Genomic DNA, 23566 nt, shown 5'->3' with positions numbered 1-23566 from the left:
AAGAAAGAAAGGAGGGTGGCCAATACAGACTAAAATTTTAGACATTGATCATTTGTTCTTGAGTGGTGCCAAGTTACCTGGCAAGTACTGTTGTGGTGCCCTTCAGAAAGGCACCTGAATCTGTCTTAAGGTGTAGCTTTACTTCCTGCATGCTAATACTGATAAGGGGCAAGGGAAAAGATTTGGGGCCCTGAGAAAAAAAAAAAAAAAAAAAAAAAATCAAGCTATCACTTCAATGTTTAAAATTAAAAATACTGCAGGGTGTAGCCCACCTCCTGCCCAAAGATAGCTGGGATAGGCTCCAGTTCTTCCGCGACCCTTGAGAGGATAAGCGGTTAGAAAATGGATGGATGGATTTGGAAGAGACCCCTTTCATTAGGGCCCGAATAATTCTCTCTCTTTATAGTGCCACAGTACACAATACTGTGCCCAGGAAACAATGTGTGTACTTATGGCCTACGTTTATGTAGCATCTTGCATATACATCTGTATTTATTTAAAATTAATTCAGTAGTTTTGAGAATGATAAGCATATCAGTGGCTCCAATGACTTGTAGCTGCGTGTGAACAACGATGGTGTTGACTTAATTTTCAGTGTCAACTAAGCTTGCTCAGAGCTAAAACATTTTTAAATTAAACATATAAGATATTTCCCACAACCTTTCAATACAAGCCACCAAGACGCTGAATGGCAAAGTCCAAAAGAATAAGAAATGTGTGCAATATCAGATGCTACCATGTATCACAATTCGTGATACTTATGAAGAATTTCAAACGTTATTTTCAAAAACAACAACTCTAACTAAAATTGAGAAGTAACCAATTTAAAGAAAAAGGATATAAAAGCTGAGACGGTGGTCTCATATTCTTGTATTTAAACACAAGGACGTGTCTGCATAATGTACCTGTGCTGAACAGCATGTAAAATCATGGCATAAAGGACCTTAATTCAGCCGTGTGTAACAAAAGAACAGAGCACTTGTTTCGGACACATACTGTATTAGCCACAGTTCCACCTTAACTCCCTTGCAGAGTGCAAATAAGCCGAAACACGTGAGTCCTAATGGGACTCTACTCCACTGACTAGAAATCAGCAAATTCTTTTGCACATTTTTCTGTTTGTGAGACACGAATGTCCTCCTCTTCATAGTCATCAAAGTTGCTTGTGTCTCCCGGTCCTCTGCACTTGGGTAAGAAGGGGGCTTCAACCTAAGAGAAAAGTATAAGTTACCTGACAAATGCAAAGGGGTACTATACAAACCGAATTTCATAGTATATGAAAATGTTACCTTTCTCTCATATATGGCAATCCAATCAGTTGTGGAAAACCACTTGTGATTTTTTATGTCATTCACACCATTTTTAAGATTTCCAAATCTTTTCGTCAAGTCAACCTGCAGCAGATTTCTCAGCAGATCCTTCAGGTCGGAGCTGAAGTGTGACGGAAAACGTACCTACAGGAGCAAACACAGACTCAAACTGAAATAAAAGTCAAACAGGTGCAAAACATTTTTTTTTTTTTTTACAACATCGTGAAAGTGATGTGAAATTCAATTCTTGCACCTTTCCAGACACAATCTTCTCATAGATCTGAATGGGCTGATCAGCAAAAAAAGGAGGGTAACCAGCAGCCATCTCATAGATAAGGACTCCAAGTGCCCACCAGTCCACAGCTTTGTTGTAGCCCTGTAAGAGGAAGGAAATATTCACTGTGCAACAAAGATGGTTTGTCTTCTATGGTATTTAGGCCATTTTTAGAAATCGTGGTTCGGTTGTCTTGAAGTTGTGATAAAACCGACAGCCATACCCATCAAATTAAATTATTTTATTCTTGCTATCTCTTAAAGCTAAAGAAACGTCAGTCTATTCAATTCCATTTAACTTTATTCATATAGCACCAAATCACAATGGAAGTTGTCTCAGGGCAATTTACGCATCGAGTTGGTCTAAATCCACCGTCATCACTAATTAAAAGGTCAACTGATGAGGAAGCACTCGGCAGCGGATGGAAGGAAAAACTTCTTGGGAAGAAACCATAACCCTCTGCTCAGAAACCCCGAGTCTCTAAACTTTGGAATTTGATGGTTTTCCAATTTAATAAACAAAATATTCAATAAAATTCACCTTGCTGAGGATGATCTCAGGAGCCAAGTACTCTGGAGTTCCACACAATGTCCAGGTTCTGCCTTTTACTCTTTTGGCAAAGCCAAAGTCTGTGACCTGGGGGTGGAACAACAGAAACACAATGGAGTTCACATGAAGCATGTACATAAAATGTTCTTGAACGACAATATTTGTATATCCTGATAGATTATTGTCTGTTTTAGTTTACCTGAATGTACCCATGTTGATCAATGAGCAGGTTTTCAGGTTTCAGGTCTCTATAGATAAGGTCTAAGGAATGAAGGTACTCAAAGGTGAGGACTATCTGAGCTGCATAAAATCGTGCATGATGTTCACTGAAAGAAGGAATGGCAGAAAGGTGGGTGAGTTTACATGTAAACTGTTTACTTAAAGGGCCACTGACAGCCCAATATACATTTTAAAATAGATATTGTTATGAAAACTACATGTAATATAATTCTCTTCAATGTTATACAAAAAAAAAAAAGCGGAGTGCGTGTCAATGCGCAAGGTGGCAGAATTCTCACTCGACACCCCAGTGGCGGCCATATTGCCTGCAACGTCATTTGCAGATGTCACACTGGGACAGTCACCATAGAAAACACGTGGTGGCACCTGCTATTGAAGAGGAACAAGAGAGATTTTCGGATTTTTCCAGTGCCTCTTCTGACACGGAAGCTCTTTTCGAAGAAGACATCCCACAATTGAGTGAAGTGACCGGGGCAATATAACCCTATCGTTTTGAGCCATATTTAAATGATACGTGGATCACTTCTAACTAATAACAGACTCCCAGACAGTACGTATGACACTATTCAGCGTACTCAAGAGGACCCATGCCGGGCGAAGTAACTACTTCAGGGGTGCCCAGACACCGGGTGGCTCGTAGAGGGTGAAGCTCCTTTCTCCTCCCCCATGCGGCCAACCCACCTTCCCGCCCGATCCACCTCTGCGGTGACCAACGCCAGCGGTGACCAACAATGCCAGCGATGAACAACACCGGGTCTGCCGGCAATGGAAAACGCTAGCCTGCGCACAGACACATTTAGCCCCTCCCCCTCAACTATTATTATTTTTTTAATAGCTCTACACACGCCTACCTGTCATTTAGAACCCTCTCATCCTTTGCACCTGTGCAATCCATTTTTTGTGACAAACTGGATCTTTGGAAACATGAAGAATGAGTCCATCCTCCCAAGTGTTCAAGCAAAACCCAGCAATACAATGAACCAGCATTTTGGCCAACACGCAGAAGAAATAGCTAATCTCTTTCAGGTACAATAGGTGTAAATACGCGACCCTGCTACTGAGGCGTCTGAAAAAACGTCACTTCCTGTTTCTTCTTCAACACAAAGTCCGAGAAAGACTTTCCCTGGTGGTCGATGAAAAAAATGATATACGCCAACATTCAGACTTGCCGTGAAAAAATGGATGGGACTATTCCGGATGATTATTTTTGGTTAAAAACATACTAAATTTTATGTGACCATAATGTCGGATACAGAACTGGTGGTAAAATATCTAATTGAAACATTCAAACAGTAGTGATGGTGTATAAATTTCACGTAAGCATATTTTTGTGGTAACAGAAGAATCTTAACGATAAAATCTAAAGATAACCACATTACAGCAAACTGGACTTATCTTAGAATGTAAGAAAGTGGAAAAATATGGTTTATAATTTGAGACCATGTCCAATAAAGAAAAGGATAATAATCACCAAAGTACAATCAGTAATCTCCCTCTGCATGCTAATGACAGCAGCTGTCACTTAAAGTTTAACAGAAAGTCTCTACATTATACTGTTTTCAATTTTTTTCAATACTTACTAGCAGAAGTTTTTTTTCCTCATATACAATTTCTCAAGAATGTGAAAGACTGTTAAAACTGAATTGAAAAATATATTTTTTCTACAGCCAAACAAGCAGGAACAGACAGTGGTCGAACATCGACCATAGAGATTCCGCAGCACCTATAATGTTATTTTAGTACATACCTGAACCTCCCAATGCGCCTGAGGTGTGAGAACATCTCTCCACCCGGGACATATTCCATGACCATGTAGAGGTTTGAGTTGTCCTGTTGAGTATGAGAGGAATAAGTGGCACAGACGTGCAGGCTAAATAAAAGCTTGCATGTAGAAATCAGCTCCCACCTTGAAAGCGTACTCCAATCTGACGAGAAATGGGAAGGAAACGGCCTGCAGTATTCTCTTTTCATTCAGTGTGTGTTCTATCTGTTTCAGTTTCACCACCTGCCGTACAAAAAGGCAGAATCACACTGTATATTGCCTCTATCACCCACTTGGGTGTGGCACTTCAATCACTCAAGTCTTTATTGTCATTATATATGATTTTATGAGTAATTGCCCCCTGAACCTAATGGTGCGGGGGTCACCAACTTTTTTGAGGCTTAGGGCTACTTCATGAGCATCGATCGTACGAAGGGCCACATGACCCGTTTGTGGCAAACTTCCAAAATAACGAAACTCCTTAAACTTTACAAATATATAAATACTATATATGATATTATTTTAAAAATGTCATTATTGTAAGCAAGTCAGATTCAAAATTTAAAGCACAAATACTTTGTGACCTGTGGTATTGTTAGAACATGCCTGCAGGCACCGTGTTGGTGACCCCTCTAATAGCGGGTCGTACCACCCTTGGCAGCAATAAATGAAATCAAGCATTTGGGATAATTGGTGATGAGTCTTTCACACTGCTCTGGAAGAGTTTAGTCCCACTGTACTTTGCAGAATAGTTTCAACACCTCCATATTAGAGGGTTTTCTAGCATGATTTGTCTATTTAAAGTCACACTTCAGCATTTCAATTGGATTTAAATCCAGACTTGGACTTGGCCAAGACAAAACCTTAATTTTTTTTCTTTTTTTTTAAGGGATTCAGAGGTGGACTTGCTGGTGATTTTTGGATTCTTGTCCTGCTGCACGATCTAAGAGCGCTTGAGTTTGAAGGCACGAACCGATGGCTGGACGTTCTCCTTCAGGATTTTCTTGTACAAAGCAGAATTCATTGTTCCATTAATCACAGCAAGTTGTCCGGGTCCTGAGGCAACAAAGCAGCCCGAGACTATCACACTGCCACCACCAGGCTTCAGTGTTGGCATAATGTTGCTTTATAAACACCTTCCAAAAAGTTACATTTTTGACTCATCAGTCCACGGAATGTTTCTCCAAAAACTCTTAAGGATTATCAAGATAGTTTTTGGCAAATGTGAGACGAGCCTTTGTATTCATTCATGACAGCAAGCAGAGGTTTTCGCCAAAGAAGTTTCCGAAGGAGGCCGTTTTTGGCCAATGCTTTTCTTACAGTAGAGTCATGAACACTGATATTAACTGAGGCCAGCGAGGCCTGCAGGTCTTTAGATGTTGTTTGAGGTTCTTTTGTGACTGCCTGGATGAGTAGTCGTCGCGCTCTTGTAGTAATATTAGTTGGCCAACCACTCATTGGAACGTTTGCCACTGTTCCCAGTTTTCTCCAATTTTGGATAATGGCTCTGACAGTGGTTTGTAGGATCCCGAAAGCCTTAGAAGTGGCTTCCTAACCTTTTCCAGATTGATGGATTTCAATCACTTTTTATTCCTCATTTCTTCTTGAATTTCTTTGGGTCGTGGCATGATGCATTGGTTCTTGAGATTTTGTAGCCTACTTCACATTCTCTGACAGATTCTATTTAAGTGATTTATTGAATCAACAAGTATGGCGGTAATTGGATTTGGGTGTGAAGTGGGAAATTGAACTCACTTTACCAAATTTGTGTTTAGTCACAGTGACACTGATTTAACAAGGGCGGGGTACTTTTTCAGAGGGTTAGAAAGGTTTGGATTTATTTTTTTTGTGCTTGAACAAATTGAATTTTCATTTGAAAACTGGATTTTATATTGGGTTGTCCCTGAGTTATATGAAAAGTGATTTGAAACCTTTGTGAGTGATAGATATGCAAAAAAAATCTGAAGGGGTCACAGCACGGTACAGTTGATTTTAGAATAAATTTCATACAGTTCATACACCTTGGTTGTATGGTTGTTTGTCTATAAGTGCCCCATGATTGGCTGGCAACCAGTTCAGGGTTTACGCCACCTGGTTGGGTAATTAAGTGTAGTGAAAGTAAGTGTTCACTAAAGCCTTTTCCATCCTTTTTGCAAAGTCTAGAACCTTCTTTCCTTCCAAGTTCCTTTTCTGGATGCCAAACCAACACACTACTTCTTCATCACTGCTGTTTCATTTACCAACAGGTCCATTACAATCTGAACCAATAATAAATCTCTCTTTGTTTGGTATGCTCAGAACTACTTAGCCCAACTCCTTCCAGAATTTTTCTTTGGCCTCTAAGTCACATCCTACCTATGGGGCACAGCCATTAATAACATTATACATAATAACCTCAAGTTCAAGTTTCACCCTCATCACTTGATCTAATAGTCTTTTCGCTAGGACATTCTTAGCTCACACGACCTTTAAAATAACCCCTACTGCATTTCTCATCCCATCTCCACCATGGTAAAATTTTGAAACCTTCCCCTAAACTTCTAATTGTACTGTCTTTCCACACAATATATCAATGTTTCTGCTAATTATCATGTCAACCAACTCAGAGTCCAAACATTCAGCCTCCTCACATTCCGTTCAAGGCTTTGTGCTTTCCTCTTCTCTTTATGAATGAGAACCTGCTTTCCACCTCCTTCATCTTCGACCCACTCGAGCTGAATTTCAACAAGTGCCCTGTAGTTTAACGCTGATGGTTGTTGATGTTGTTAACCCAGACTAAAACCCACCTGGCATGGAATTCTTTAGTTGAACCCTCATATTTCTTTGGAAAAGTTTCAAGACGGCCCTTCCTGATGCAACTCTGCATTTTTCCGGGATTTTCGTGCAGTTCTTCCTGACCTAATCCCCCATAGGGTTGCATTATTATCTGACAAGTATGTTCTTAAAAGAGGAGGGTTAGACTTGAAATTAATAATTTCTACTTCCATGGTCTCAATTACAACATGGTTAGAAATTCTGACACCTCAAAAGCAGATCAGCCTTCTGGACACATTGTGTTTGAGTCGCAAAGGTCTGCTATGTTTTACTTTTTGTATGATATCTGTGGTTAAAGTAGTAGTTTAAAGTACTTAAAACAAAGCTACAGTTAAGTTAAAACTTTTTTTTTTTATTTCAGCAGCCAGCAAGTTCATCAGTTTTAAAGGAATTGGCTTGAAACACTGTAAATGTTACTAAATTAAACTAAGTGCAGTAAAATCTTTGATTAAAATGTCAAGTGTAAAAATCGTGAAAATGCATCTGCAAGCACCTGTTGAGGACCATGATTCGAGGATATGTACATCCATTTCATAAGGAAAACATACTGGCCAGTAATATTCAATAGAACGTCACACCCTACACACTTCCACAACACTATCCGAAGATCACTGTCTAGCGTCGCTGAGGATTTCAGTGATGACAAATTATAAAAACGAATGCATCAGGATCCTGTTGAAGTTGTCCTGAAGTATCAATTCACTTACTTTTTGTTTGTCCAAGACCTTCATGGCGTAGAACTGGTTTGTTCCTTTATGCTTGACCAGCAATACTCGGCCAAATGAGCCGGTTCCCAGAGTTTTGAACCTATCGAAGTCATCCAGGCATGTTGTGCTCTGTGAAAATATTGAGTCAATACATTTGAAAAATGCTTCAATTCTAAGTTTGGGTCAGCTACGAGCTGAGGGTAATTTTTTTTTAAACATCTTGTTACATTTATGCAATCAGCTTCCTTTTGTCTGTGGTGAAATTTGCACAGGAGGAAGTAGTTGTGTGTTATCTCGCAAGGTATTTTCAAAGACTGTTGTGGCAAGAGAAATGTAAATCTGATCAAATAATACCTTACCTGTGGTGGGCACTCCCATTTTCTTAAAAAATCTTCTTTGGCTTTAGCTAGGAACTCTTTCACTACAAAAAGACATCACAAAAAAAATGTATACTGTATATTGCAGAGCCCCATACTGTTAATTAAAATCAAAGAACATTTAGGGTGAAGTGCATTTTAAGGTCAGGCACATTTGAGTTACTGAGGAGGAATGACAACTTGATAAAACGGGGTGGGGGGGACTACTGAACGAAAAAAAAACAGCTAGACAGGAAATTTAAGTGATGCAGATAACTTTGTTTGGCTTAAGAAAATGGGTCAAATCTAAAGTGAAGCTGTTCATCTTTTTGGGAAAGAGCTGAGCGTTAATTAGTAAGAGAACTTTGGGAAGGCGAGGGTTTGGGACACAAAATGCTGAGCGCAAGGGAGCACAGTGCAGGCATTTGAAAAAATGTGAAAGGTCACATCAGATGAGAAATCCAGTCACAGACTCACTGAAGGGGAGCCAATCATGAATATATAACTCCAATTCCAATGACGTTGGGATGTTGTGTTAAAGAAATAAACATAGGTTGAACATGATTTGCAAATCATTGTATTCTCTATTTAATTGAATACACAACAAAGACAAGATATTTAGTGTTCACACTGATAAAAATTGTTTTTAGCAAATAATCATTAACTTGGAATTATATAGTTGCAACGCATTCTAAAAAAGGAAGCATAGGATCATGTTTACCATTGTAATATATTACCTTTTCTTTTAACAATATTCAATAAACATTTGGGAGCTGAGGTCACTAATTGCTGAAGCTTTATAGGTGGAATTACTTCCCATTCTTGCCTGATGTATAGCTTTAGCTGTTCAACAGTCTGGGGTCTCCGTTGTGGTATTTTACGCTTCATAATGCGCCACACATTTTCAATCCCACACATTTTTCAATCTGTCTGGACTGCAGGCAGGCCAATCAAGTACCCACATTGCTTTAGTATGAAGCCACACTTTTGTAATGTGCAAAATGTGGTTTGGTATTGTCTTGCTGAAATAAGCAGGGATGTCCATGAAAAAGACATTGCCTGGATGGCAGCATATATTTCTCCAAAACCTTTCAACAATAATGGTGCCTTCAGGTGTACAAGTTACCCATGCCATTGGCACTAACACTCACATATGCTAGCTTTTCAATTTTGCGTCCATAATAGTCCAGGTGGTTCTTTTCCACTTTTGCCCGGTGGACATGATTTCCACAATTTCCAAAAACAATTTGAAATGTGTACTGGTCAGACCAAAGAAGACTTTTCCACTGTGCAACAGCCCATCTTGAATGAGTTTCAGCTCAGAGAAGCCAGCGGCATTTCTGGGTGTTGTTGATAAATGCAGTCACTCATATTTAAAAAATGTACAGGTGTGGTCAGTCATGCTCACAGATAAAGTTGCGGGTATGATTAGGGATAGAATCTCAAGACCTTAAAATAACTTACTGGATAAATATAACAACTGTAAATTAAAAATAAAATAAACAAATATATAACTAAAATAGAAAACTAAAATTTCAGACTCAGAAATGATCATTTACAATTTCAACTGATATTAGTAGAACATGATATAAAACGGTATTTAAAATTTTTCATCAATAAAAATTCTTGATCTGGCTAACTTTATCTGAAGAAACGTTAAATTCACTGGCCTGTCAAGGAAGAAACATGAACGGTCTATACCTGCAATGTTTTGAAGATGCTGAAAGTTTAGTTCAACATAATCGGTGTTAGTGGCAACAAGCTAGCGATACATTGTAACAAACATGTCTGTCGGCAATCGTGACGTATTGTTGGGGTGGGTGTGGGGGAGCAACGTGGGACTGCCGTCAAAAGGAGGCTGGCTTGCTAGAACACGCCTTTATATGCATGTGCTCTACGTATTGGCACAATTATTGCAGTGTGAATATTCTGCTCTGGTTCAATGTCCCCAACACTGTCGAGCAGCTCTTTTTGACTGGCAATATGGCGCCGTGAAAATGGTGATGTCATGTGCATGAGCTCTATACCCAATCATATAACTCACCTGTTCCCAATCATGCTGTTCACTTGTGGGATGTTCCAAACACCTGTCCCCTGTCCCTGCTTTTTGGGAAGTGTCGCATCCATAAAACTTAAAGTTAACAATTATTTGATAAAAACAAAGTTAATCAGTTTGAACATTAAATGTCTTTGTAGTGTATTCAATTAAATATAAATTGAAGGTGATTTGCAAATCATTGTATTCTGTTATTATTTATGTTTAACAAAACGTCCCACCGAGGTTCTAATACACTAAATCTGATCTATGGGGTTAAATTTAAACAAGCATCCACACTGTGACTGAAGATGTCTCAGAGAAAAATAAGCATACCAAAAGTCTCTACAAGATCGCCAAGGCGTTTTCAGGAACATTGAGCCACATGGATGGAAGTGATGAGGAAGAAAAAGAGAAGGAGAAACACTTATGAAGTGTCTGAAACAGTAACATTTGTGATTCAAGTGGATTCAATGTAACACAGAACAGAATAGCATACAGTACAGTACCATAGAAAAACATATTGGTCCTTTTTTAAAATTTGTACATTTTTACAGTTTCCCCACTTTAATGTTTAAGATCATAAAACAAAAAAAATTACTCTATTTTCCAAACAAGCAGCTATTTTTTTCCAGGCGCTGTGAACACTGAATTTAACAATTATGCTAAAATTTTCATTTGTTTGTTTGTTTTTTGTTGCTTCCAGCTATGAGTTTAAAAGTACTGTGCAACAAAAACTTATTGAACAAAATGGTTCGAACATGGCCATTCCCTACAATGCACTTGTGTTTGGGCATGCGCAAATGCTTCAATGTGGAGAAGATGAAAACTTTACTTTCAGCAAGGGTACATGGGTAGAATATTCTACCTCAATTGCTCGAAAAAGAAGATGGATATACCTTTAACGTGTAGAAGAAGAAAGCGCTAATTTTTGGTGCCCTCAAAACAGGAGGCTGCACGACACTCACGAACGCAAAGTGTATATTTTTAATTCAACTAATTTAAAATCTTTCACAAAAATTTGCTGCATGCAAAGTTTTTCCTTTTCTGAGGTGCTCCAGGGGATTTTAAACACGTAGAGCAGCGTGAAATAATCTACTATCACAAATGGATTAAAAGGCTGGACTGTTAACTGAGGAGAACAGCACAATTTCAGCAGTAACTCGAGATGAAAATGACACAGAGCACCAGAGATAGGGAAATGGTGTGTGAAGCAAACTTTGAGTGTCTTTAAATCTGATACTTCAGTGTTTTCAGTGAACAGAGGGATGAACAAAAACAATTACTTTTCTGTTATGTTTAATCTGTTTTGTTGCTGTGTTAGTCACTGTTTGAAAACAAGTACGTCAATAAACATTTACAAAGTCTCTGTGTGAATATCTGATTTCACAACGTACCAGTGTGTATGGTATACAGTGTATCTGCAGCATAAGGGCCAGCGTATGGGGAAGAGGGGGGGAGCGGCTTATTAACTGCTGAGCAATGTAATCATGAAAATACGGTATTCAATGTTTTCTGGTCCAGTGTGAAAAATTCATGATATCCCTTTGTTAAATCATGATGGTGTTACGGTGGAAGAGCTGGTTAGAGCTTTAGCCTCAGATTTCTGAGGACCGGGATTCAATTCTCAGCCCCGCCTATGTCGATTTTGCATTTGTTCCCCCGTGCCTGCGTGGGTTTTCGCCAGGCAGTACGGTTTCCTCCCAAATCCATAGGTGTGACTGGGAGTGCGAAAGGTTGTCCGTCTCTGTGTGCCCTGTGATTGGCTGCCAACCTCCTGCCCGGTGACAGCTGGGACAGGCTCCAGCATTCCTCCGACCCTTGTGAGGATAAGCGGCTCAGAATATGGATAAATGTTAAATCATGAATTAATTGTGGCTAATCACAATTTTTGGTTAAATTTCACTGATCGCACCCAAGCCTGATTAACTCCAGATCTTTTTATTTATGATATAACCTATACAGAATATGTCCTGACATAATCAATTGAAACAGAAGATATATATAAAAAAAAAATAATATGATCCAAAAGAAATTCCTGAAGAGTTGAGATTACAGTAATAAAGTAATCTACTAGTCTAGGAAGGGCTACAAAAGCCATTTCTAAAGATTTAAGATTCCAGGGAACCAATGGGAGAGCAACTATCCAAATACAGAAAAATTGTGGAACAGCAGTGAGCCATCCCAGGAGTGGGTGGTCTGCAAAGATTACCCTAAGAGAACAGCAATGACTCATCGATGAGCCCACAACGGAACTCAGGGTAACCTCCCAAGAACTCCAAGCCTCACATGTATTAACATCACACAACAACAACGAAAACACTGGGCAAAAATGGGACCCATGGCAGAATTCAACAGCGAAAACCACTGCTGAAAAAGAACTAAGCGACTATTACTTTGATCCATTAATTTTCTATCCCACTTCATCCTCACAAAGGTTCCGGACATGCAGGAGCCTATCCTGATATCTTCAAGAGAGAGGCAGGGTACACACCAAACTGGTTGCTATCAATCAACCTAGCATGCATGATTTCAGAATGTGGCAGAAAACCGGAGTGTGCAGAGAAAACCCACGCAGGCACGGGGAAAACGTACAAACTCAACAAAGACGTGGCCTTGATTTGAACCCTGGTCCTCAGAACTGACAGATATGCTAACCTTTCATCTATTGTGCCGCCCTTGCCTTACGTTGCGAAACAAAAAGCAAGCAAAAAAAAACAAACAACATTGATTCTCAAGACTTTGGGGAGCATACTCTATGAACTGATGAATTAATAGTTGAGTTTTTTGGAAGGTGTGTGTCTTGTTATATCTGTTGTAAATTTATCATGTTTAAAAAAATAACACCATACCAACAGTGAAACATGGTGGTGGTAGTGTCATGGTCCCTCTTGAGCTGCTTTTTTCCCTTCAGGACCTGGATAAATTGCTGTGATTGATGGGACCATGAATTTTGCTTTTTATCCTAAAATGTGCCTTGCCAAAGTGGAGAATTGAAACCTTAAAAATTACATTCATGCTCATAAATACAAAAATATTTGATGAATTCAAACAATTCTGCAAGGAAGGGTGGGCCAAAATATGTCCATGGAAATGTGAAAGACATATTGCCATTAATAGAAAATGCTAGATTTCAATTGTTGCTGCTGATTGTGGCCAGACTAGTTCTTAAGTTCACGGAGCCATTACTTTTTCATGCAGGGCCAAGTCACTTTAGATGTTTTTTCCTTAATAAATAAAACTACCATTACAAAAAATGGCATTTTAAATCTACTTGCATGATACAAGCATCTGATATTTACATTTGCTTGAGGATCACTAAAAGTGGGGAAAAAAATGCAAAAAAATAAACATTTCAGAAAGTTGTTAGTACTTTTTCAAAACACTGTATAGAAAAGAAGACGGCATATACTATACATCTCCTACCACCTGCCACAAGACCCGAAACGACTATTTTCCTCCAACTCCGCTGCGGAAACTAATTAAAAAAAAACACAAATATTTTATGCAATACGAGAACAATTATTGCTTTATCGTTTTCACATTACAACAAGCGAGTATTTCTGCACAGAGGATGTTTAATAGTTAAGAAGGATTAGGTCAGGCACTGATCCGATTACACTGGGAAAACATCACAAACAAAGAAAACAGCAGGCACAAAAAACACATTTATAGTAAAAAACAAAAATACAGGCACAAACACACCCACGCGTAAGACAAATATGAATAAAAAGAAAACAAAAATGATGACTTTAAAACAAATATTGAATGCCACTCTGGATGTACAAATTGGAATGTGACCAATACTATGCAAGTTTTACACTTTCATACAGTCATATTATATGAGATTAGCCAGTGGTGGCTTCATGCGATCGGTCAGGACAGGCTAAGGTGAACATATCTTGCTCGACAGGGAGTCTTAGAATCTCTAACTCGTTCCTAACTGACAACAAAAAAAACAAAGTAAGCAACTGCTACTTTTGAGACATGAACAAACTATTCAAAAAGGGATTACTCTCGTGATATTGATGAAACAGTTACCCAACAGTGTTAAAACTTCAGTTGGTTAGTACTACCATGGCAGACTCGTGGACAATTGGTTATGACATCTGCTTCACTGTTCTGAAGACTGGGTTCAAATTCTGTAGTATATTCTGTACATTTTGAGAGGTCTTGCATACATGAATATTCATTTTGGGTGCTGTTATGTACAATTGAGTTTTTTTGAGAGATGAGCCATCGCTCTACTGATTTTACTGACAAAATGTTGAGACAAGCACAAGATGGTGGCAGTGAACACAAATCAACTCAGTGACAGGCATATATTTGTTATTCTCTGCGAAGAATTGCTTATGTATCAACATCTTACTGTGCAACACAGTTGTGAAAGTCTTCTACCTTTTTTTATGAACATGTGTTAATTGGACGCCTGCTATATGCGTGGAGAAACAGAGAAGGCTGGATCACGAGTAAGAAAAACTGTGCAGATAATGGCCATTACTTAAAAAAATAAATGCAGAATAAACAAACTCCGAAAAACTCTTAAATGAGAGAGGATAAGCCACCAAAAAGCGTTTTCAGGGTATGTTCCCCCTCAAAAAAATTCAAGACAAAGGAAGAAAAAAAATACCCCCCAAAAAAGAAAAAAAAATTTCCCCAAAATAGGAAAAGGATTGGGGGGAGCAGCATATCCGTCATATATAATACCTGTTTCACAGTGAGCAAGAAGAAAGAAGCCAAAAAAATGAATTAATCATGATCCACAAACTGTTAAATGTTATTTTATGCTAAATTATGCTAGTACTCTGTTTTTATTAAGTAGAATACTACAGTTTATATTTCTTATTTAAACACATTACAATTTTTGGTGGGGATGGGCAAGAATTGATACTGTTCATTTATTTTTTCTTTAGTTTTTTCTACATTTCTTTAAGCAATATCGTGATCATACTGTTAACTGTGTGGTTTTTGGTCACTATATTTGGTAGAGATGTCTGATGCAACATTTTCCACTTAAGATCCGATAGCGATATTGCAGCCTTGAGTTTTGTCCAATAGCAAAAAAAAAAAACAAAACGATTACCATTACCATAATATGTTGTGCATAATGCGCAAATCCCCCCCACCCACCACCAAAAAAAAAGTCAAGTCAATAGTCTGCATTATACATACCACAGGTATGGGGGAAAATTAATTATGAATGGCTATTCATACTCCACCATCTAGAGTTTTTGAAAAACTTTCTTTCAAATATAGCATCGACACCAATCCATACCAAGCAACAAACCGCTTTATACACGAGAAATTATAGTTAGTTAGTTGCTGATTTTTGTGGACAAAAATGAAGGAAACTATGTCTGTGATGTATATTAGCAATTAAAAAGTGTAACTGCTTGAGTGAATTTAGTTTTACAATGAACATCAATTGGAGTGTCATTAAACGACTTCAAGGTGGCAACATTCTTTCTCCGCGCTACTATGTCAGCACCTTAGCAACCTGTTGTGAAGTCCTGGGATACAGCATGGAATAGAGTGCATGTATAAGAGCGCTAAAATATGTTTAGATCCATTCTGATGTAATCCACTGTTGGTTTTTTGCTCATATTGAACTGATTTCCAATTTCACAAACTAGCTCAGCACAACCCTAATAATACCAATGAAAAATGTTCAATAATCCTTGAAAAATAAATACAATAAAGTGCTATTATTTTATGTTTTTTAAACCAATTTTCCTTCTAAAAAAAAAAATCCAGGAAACAACTCATATCAGCTCATATCCTTCATATCACATGAGTGAGCTGCAGAACACTTACTGAACTTATTCCACATGATGGTGAACTCGGAGATGTGAGGCACGTCAATTTCTTGTCGTCTGTGCTCTTGGCTACTTTTACGACATCTGTGAAAAAGGCGGCTGGCGAACGACTGATCCTTTCCCTGGGCCATTGAGATGTTTTTTCCCTATGCTTAAGAAAAGAAGAGACTCAAAGGCAAAACACACAGTTTCCAGAGAAGGGACCGTAAGAGAAATAGCAGCTTCCTGTATGCCGTCAAATACTCTGCAACACTTGGCTAACCACATCAAGCTTCCTGTTCAAGCACTAGTTCAGTTTCAGTGACCATCCCGCTGCATGTTCTCTTGTTCTTGTATGCTACACTGTTACATCTGCACGGAATTTGCAATGCACCTTACGTCCAAGGCAAACTTAAAATAAAACTTTCAACCTACTGAAATACTAATGATATCCTAATATTAACTATATGCCTTTATGGTAAATAATTAAAACATTATTATGTCTAACCTCAAAATGTCTGTATGTGCGTGTGTGTGTGTACAAAATGGCTAGAATAAGTATTTAACATGTCACTATTCCTCTCACTAATTCTAAAGTACTTCCAAGGGTGTTATTGAGCTGTTCACATGATGGTGGTTAGGAACAAGCCAAGTAATCCATACATATGAAGAAAATAAAACAAATGAGCTCAGAAATTAAGTTGTGTGTAAAAATGTGAAATGACTCAGAGAATGTAATGAACATTGAAGAAAGGGGATGTGCAAAAAGGCAAAGAAAGTGAAGACAAAACCTGAAATCAATCAAACAGCAATCCAGCCCCATGTCACTGTGAATGAATATTAGCTTGTTCAGTTCTCATTGAAGGTCTACACAAATGTATCATTCTCAAGGTGTGAATCAAGACATCTCATGATAGGTAAGAGCATAGAGGTACCTCAAGACCATCGTAAACTCGGTGTTGGAAAATATAATGATTGCATTGGTTACAAGAGGATATCCAAGCTTCCGAACGTTCCAGTGAGCACGGTTGGGGACACCCCAAAGCCAAAACCAATCATACCACCATAAATTCATTTCGATCTGACAGAGGAGTGCAAAGACTAAGCAAAAGAGTTCTCCAAGAGCCAAGGACCATCTGTTGACAGCTTCAAAAAGACCTAGAATTAGCAGGCTTTGTTGTCACAAGAAAAAAAAAAGAGAAATGAACTCTGCTGCCAGGGGCTGTATTACGGCTCAACACGCAAGAACCCATTCCTGAGGGGGAAAAAAAGCAAGCTAAATCTTGTTTAAAGTTAGTGGAATATCATTTGAAAAAGATGGTTAAATAGTGGGAGAATATAGTCTGGTCAGATGAGAGCAACATTGAACAGGATGCCATAATGCACACAACTTTTGGAGGAGAAATGGCACTGCACGTCACCCTAAAAACACCATACTAAAACTGATCGTCGGAGGTGGGAACATGATGGTGTGGGGTTTCTTTTCAGTTGCTGAAGAAAGAAGGATAAATGGGCAAATGTACCAAGATATTTGTGACAAAAATCTGCTGCCATCTACAAGGATGACAAAAATTAACAAAGGGTGGACATTTCACCAGGCTAATGATCCAAAACATACTGGCAAGAAACTCTCAATAGGTTTCAAAGAAAAAAAACAAAGTTGGGAGAATGGCACAGCTAATCACCTGAATGGAATCCAATCAAAAACCTATAAGAAGAAAAAAAAAAAAAAGAAACTCAAGGTCCATAAATGAATCTCAAGGAACCATCAAGATTTGACGACTTCTTTTGAGGAGAAATGGGCCAAAATCACACCAAAGACATGCGTGTTGGTGTCATAAAAAAAAAAAAAAAGTATTTTGTACAATCTATTGAATAAATACCAGTTACTGTGTGTAATACTTCTTCCCAGTGGGATTTCACATTATTATCCACAACTTAAATTCTAATCTTGATTATTGTACTTTATAAGTATGCGTTACTTCGATTGTTCCAACATGCGAAATTTTCACGTCAATGTGTGAACTATAGCCATGTCATGTACAATCCCAATTCTAATTAAGTTGGCACAGTGTTAAATAAAGTGCAGTATTTTTTTAAGTAACCGTTATAGGTTGTCTAATGGTAACATCAAAAGACATGCGACAAGGCTAAAAATAAACTAGTTTTGGGATTAAGATATACTGTGCACAATGGCGACTGGCAAAAATGCCTTTTGCGGAAAAGATAAATTATGTCATTGATCGGATCGGCTAATTGTAATAAAGTTGATCAGATGATCAGCATAAATTGCTAGTTATTGGCCAATACCAATCCGCCCAATAAAAATCGGTGTAAAGTCTAAAAAGTAAAAATAAATATATAAATTGTGAGGGGTTACTCTGCTAGTCAAGAAAATATCTAAAGGAAAATCGATTCTAAAAAGATTTGATAGTGACAGCCCTAAAACGCAGACAAATTATCCTTTGACAGAACAGCAGCAATTTGGATTTGTTCTATATTGACTTTGACCAAATGTCGTTGTAAGACTATACAATGAATACTTCACATGAAATAAAAAAAATCTACTTAATCCTAAATAGAACGTAACTAAAAAAAATAAATGTTTAACCCAGGAACACACTTCCATGCAAAGAGCCCGTCATCTTCCAGTCCTTGAGCCAAATCCTCTCAGATACTCTAACTCTTGCATTGTTGGCCTGAATCGTAATGTAAACATACTTTGAAAGAGTGTGCTATTTGCATAACAGTTTCACTGTATCACTATACACAACAGCCACGGCCACCAAACAAGAACTACTGAGGGTTTTCAATAAGAAGCCTGTGTTATTGCATGGATTACTGCCAGTTAGAAAACAGGTCAAGATCAGTATGCTCTGTGTGTGTGGTCCAGTTGAATAGATTAGTTTGGAAAATATACACCAAAACAGTGTCGCTAGCCCTTTGCCAACAATTACATGCGGGTGTGAGGCACTTAGGATTGTTCTAAAAAAGTGAAGCTATTACAAAATGACAAAATGTCAGTAATGGTCCTAGTGAAAAACAAAATGCATTGTGTTCACTTGTTTAATGCAGGTTCAGCCTCAACAAACATTTAAGTATCTTCAATTGACTTTAGTTATTGTCTGTAATAAGGCCTTGAATGGTAGCTTGAATAAATTGCACACAACAGGTTAAATTCTTACCAGGCATCGAACAATGTGCCTTAATTTTTACTAACCGTGTAGGTGTCACTGCATAACGATAAAGTAATTCCCGACAACATTTGTGTGTTAATCATCGGGCATGCTGTGGAAAATAATCCAATTTCACTTAACCAATCCAAAAGTTATTTTATCATTACAATGGGTTGTCAAGCATGACTGAGCTCTTTTCAATTCCTACGAGTACCCAAGTTTTATTTTAAAGTAAAAAGGTATGGGTAGCAAAGTGAAAGAGTGGATTCCACATTCACCTCACAGTTTTGACGTTGGGGTTGAAATCTGAATTTCGACCTTCCTGTTTAGAGTTTGCAAGTTCTCCTTGTGCTTACACAGGTTTTCTGCAGCTTCCTCTCACCTTCCAAAAACACTTTTCTTTGATTAATTGAAAAATCTGAAATTTCCCATGTGCCCTACAATTGGCAGGCAACCAGAGGCCAAAATTACCTTTTCACTCACTGGAAAATTATTTATTTATTTTTAAATTGATTACCCGAGCATATTTTTGTGGACAGAATTTCTAGGCGCATCAGACCCAGTGAGGGTGCCCAGTTTCGTGGCCTCTGTATTGCATCTTTGCTATTTGCAGATGATGTGGTTCCGGTGGTGGCCATAATGTCCAACTCTCACAGGAGCAATTTGCAGCCAAGTGTGAAGTGGTTGGGATGAGAATCAGAACCTCTCAAGATGAGACCATGGTCCTCAGTTGGACAAAGGTGGAGGACCCTCTCAAGGTTGGGGATGAGATTCTTCCCCAAGTGGAGGAGTTCAAATATCCTGGGGTCTTGCTCACAAGTGAGGGAAGAATGAAATAGGAGATCGACACACGGATCGATGCAGCGTCTGCAGTGATGCGGACTTTGTATCTGTCCATTGTGGAGAAAAAGGAGCTAAGCCGAAAGATGAAGCTCTCAATTGACCCCTCCGTACAGGGCACTTAACGACGCCTCCTGAACTTACGTCACCCCACGCTTGCTAACCTCAGACAAACAATTAGCAAAAATGGCGGCGCAGGAAGAAAAGCCGAGAGCGAAATTGTCGGATTTACCAGCTGATTTTTCACTCGCATTCTTACCGAATAGTGAAATATCGTTGAAGAGCAGACAGCAGGGCTTCAAGTATTTCAGCGAGGGGTCTTTCAATGGTATTTCCATGCATATCGACGGAGAAACCATCGATATTAGCGCAAGATCTTTCCGGAGTCAGAGGAAGACTGAGAAGCCACATAATATAGTATATTATAACCCAAAGACGAATTCGTCATTGACAGTTTCCTATTTTCGTGTTACATATCACACTTGTGTGCAGAATCTGTATGTGTATCTGTATTGCCGTTTGTGAACCGCCGTATGAAGGAAAAGAAGAAAGCGAGGCTTGATTTACGAGTTGTTTCTCTCGTTTTCTTTGTGTAACATCACGCGCTCCCCTCAATAATTATTCTTGAATTAGTGCCGAACCTACGTAAGTCTCAACCGAGTACGACAATCACTACTTTAGTGTCCTCAAACATCCTTCCTTCAGTCTTGGTGTCTTGGTGCACGTCGAAGGCTTTTAGGACTCGCTAGTCCGGTTTAGCTTAGCTCACTAGCCGGCAACAAAGAGACACGTTTGTGCAGTCAGATCATCGCAAAATATCGCTCAACACAGATCAAGTGTGTCAATCATTCACACGTAGCTATGTTATGCAAGCGAAGAACTGCTAATTCATTTATATGAGACATGTATTGAAAATCAAATATAGGGCTTACCTTTGTGCAAACATATCTGTTCTGGTTGATTTTAGATGGATTCAGTTGATCATGCGATCTTCCACAAAGTTTGATCCATCGAAGACATTTTTCGTACTCGGTCTTCTGTTCCAGTTGATTTTAGATGGATTCAGTTGATCATGCCATCTTCCACAAAGTTTGATCCATCGAAGATATTTTTCGTAACCGGTCTTCGGTTTTGGAAAGGGTACGAATTGAACTCCACCAACTAGCCTATCAGGATACCTGTCGTCACTATTACAAAGTCCGTGACTACACCTCTTAACCATATCTATTGTTAAGGAACCCAAATACGTGATAAAACGCTAACAAAAGCTATACTGGACCATGCGACTTTGTCAGAGGTAATGGCGGACGCCAACATTTATGCAGATCTCTGGCCTCTGATTGGTCAGCGACGCGGATGACGCAATTCCTACGGAGGGGTCAATTCACCGGTCGATCTATGTTCCTACCCTCACCTATGGTCACAAGCTGTGGGTTGTAACCACAAGAACAGGATCCTGGATACAAGCAACCGGAATGTGTTTCCCCTGCTAGATGTCTGGGATGTCTAGAGTGAGAAGCTTAGTCATCCGGATGATAGGGTGAGAAGCTCGCTCATCCAGGAGGGGCTCAATTTAGGACAGGTCCTCTTCTGCATTGAGAGAAGCCAGATGAGGTGGCTCTGGCATCTGTTTAAGATGCATGCAGGACGCCTCCTTGGTGAGGTGTAACGGGCACGTCCCATCAGGAGGAGACTCAGGGGACAACCTAGGAAACATTGGAGAGTCTCTCAAGTTGCCTGAGAACACCTCAGGTTTCTACTGGAGGAGATGGCTGTGGAGAGGAAAGTCTGGGGTTCCCAGCTAAAGCTACTGTCACTGTGAGCTGACCTCGGATAAGCAGAAAATGTATGTATACGTGGATACATAAAGTCTCATGAAAAACATGAAACTTCACTGGAGAAAAATTATCATATCCTTGTTTTTGAGGCAACCATTGAAATCAAATAATTTTTGTAACTTACAATGAGACTTCTGCGTCTCTCTCCAGGTATTTTGGCCCAACAGTTGTCTCAGGTTTGAGGGTGCTTTCAATAGATGCTATTTTTCAGCTCCTTCCAGAGATGATTAATTGCATTTAGATCAAGGCTTGCCAATAGAAGGTCGCTAGCGAAAGTCCATTATTTTGCTCTTAGCCATTCTTGGGTGATTTTTGCTATGTTTTGCAAGACTTATCCTTTGCCTGAGACCACGATTTCTAACACTGGACAGCACATTTCTCTCAAATACATTGATTGTCTTGAGACTTCATCGTACCGTGCAGAGGGTCAAGACACCCTGTGCCAAATGAAGAAATGCAGTCCCATAACATAACAAAACCTTCTCCATGTTTCACAGCAGGGACAATTATCTTGGGATCCTTTAATTTTGCATCAGTGAACATAGAGCTGATACACCTTGCTAAAAAGTTGCAGTTTTGTCTTGTCTGTCAATACGAAATCTTCCCAAAAAGGTTTCTGCTTGTCAACAATTTTGTGTTAAATTGAGATTCTTCATATTACAGCAAAAAATAAAGATTATTTTGATAAAATATTCAACTGACTATTGTTTTTTCATATAGATGATTATTTCTTTACAGGTTTAGCCTGTAAGATAACAGAAAATAGGGCAAAATACTGATCATGCTTTTCCAATGCAACATTAAATGTTTGTAAATGTTTTATTTTGATGACACAAAGACAATCAGTGTGCGTTCATAAAAAAAAAAAACAACTCAGAATATTTACAGGTGAGCATGTGGAATCAGAAGATTTGAAGAATTTCAAATTAAATGGTTCTTATCCATCAACATGGATGTTAATTTATTCGATAATTAGTTGTCACTTAATTGCTGCACAAGAAGTAGCTATTTCAAAAAGGTTGGTGACCTGTATTAATTATCCTGTATGTACTTTTTGTGACATTGAGTGTGACAAGATACAATTACGTGCCTCACTAAAGGATTTAAAACGCATGTAATTTACCCTTTGGTGCATTTTTATAGTGGAAAACACTCAAGATGATCGCGGCAACAGTGTAGCCGTATACATTAGGGGTCTACTCATTGAATGTAAAATAAAATAAACGCTAATAGGGAGGATTTCTCACTGTTTTCGAAAGAGTAAAGCGTGGATAACCGACAACGCTATCTACACTCCGAACATGTCAATGCACTGCCAAAAACTGTACTTAGTCATCTACTGTGCAGGACTGATAAGAGCAGCGCAGCATCAGCTAACACCGGACAACAAACTGCAGAAGGCAGCTCAGTACACAGAACATTACTGGACAGGACAGCACTGTACGCGCAGTCACGCCGAACAACGCCTAAACAATATCTAAAATTGGAGACAGTGCTAAACGGCCGATGCTCACCGCTTTCTTGCTCATTGCCTTTCTTGGCAGTAGCTGCGTTCCCCATCGCGGGGAGACTGGGCGATGCACAGCTGGCTCCGAGAGACGGTGGTGATGGTGGCGGTGTGGCTAGCTGGCGAGCTAGCAGCTCCTCCTCCTCCGTTAGCTAGCTACGCAAGAGATTTCAACAAGCTCCTCGCTCACTCCCTCGGCGCACCACATCAATATCCCCACATAGTCAACAGATGTTCTGGGCTCTTAGACAAAATGTCTGTTCGGATTCAAATACGCTTTCGCTGGAATAAAAACATGATCCAGACTTTTCACCTCTGCTTACTGTCGTCGTATGCTGCGTTCAAGTTCTGTGGGACTAGCCG

The 23566-nt window shown here is 39.1% G+C and overlaps 2 protein-coding genes across 2 annotated transcripts in view; both read right to left on the bottom strand.

Annotated features, from left to right (window-relative positions):
• The window catches only part of samd13 (sterile alpha motif domain containing 13), a 32987-nt gene extending 9421 nt beyond the window's left edge, over positions 1–23566 (bottom strand). Inside the window, exon 1 of the mRNA XM_061826361.1 lies at positions 23211–23566. Coding sequence (XP_061682345.1) covers positions 23211–23225 — 15 coding nt within the window. The 5' untranslated portion in view covers positions 23226–23566. The remainder of the gene's footprint in view (positions 1–23210) is intronic.
• On the bottom strand, positions 953–20817 carry prkacba (protein kinase, cAMP-dependent, catalytic, beta a). Its single transcript, XM_061826354.1, has 11 exons — positions 20791–20817; positions 15862–16014; positions 8016–8077; positions 7657–7785; positions 4280–4378; positions 4121–4203; positions 2333–2459; positions 2125–2220; positions 1564–1686; positions 1290–1454; positions 953–1209 (listed from the first exon to the last, which is right to left on the bottom strand). Exons 2-11 carry the CDS (start codon positions 15992–15994, stop codon positions 1084–1086), a joined length of 1143 nt encoding a protein of 380 aa, XP_061682338.1. The 5' UTR covers positions 15995–16014; positions 20791–20817; the 3' UTR covers positions 953–1083.

This window comes from Syngnathoides biaculeatus, chromosome 7, assembly GCF_019802595.1.
Source record: "Syngnathoides biaculeatus isolate LvHL_M chromosome 7, ASM1980259v1, whole genome shotgun sequence".
Lineage (NCBI taxonomy): Eukaryota > Metazoa > Chordata > Actinopteri > Syngnathiformes > Syngnathidae > Syngnathoides > Syngnathoides biaculeatus.
This window is presented reverse-complemented; position numbering and strand designations above follow the sequence as displayed.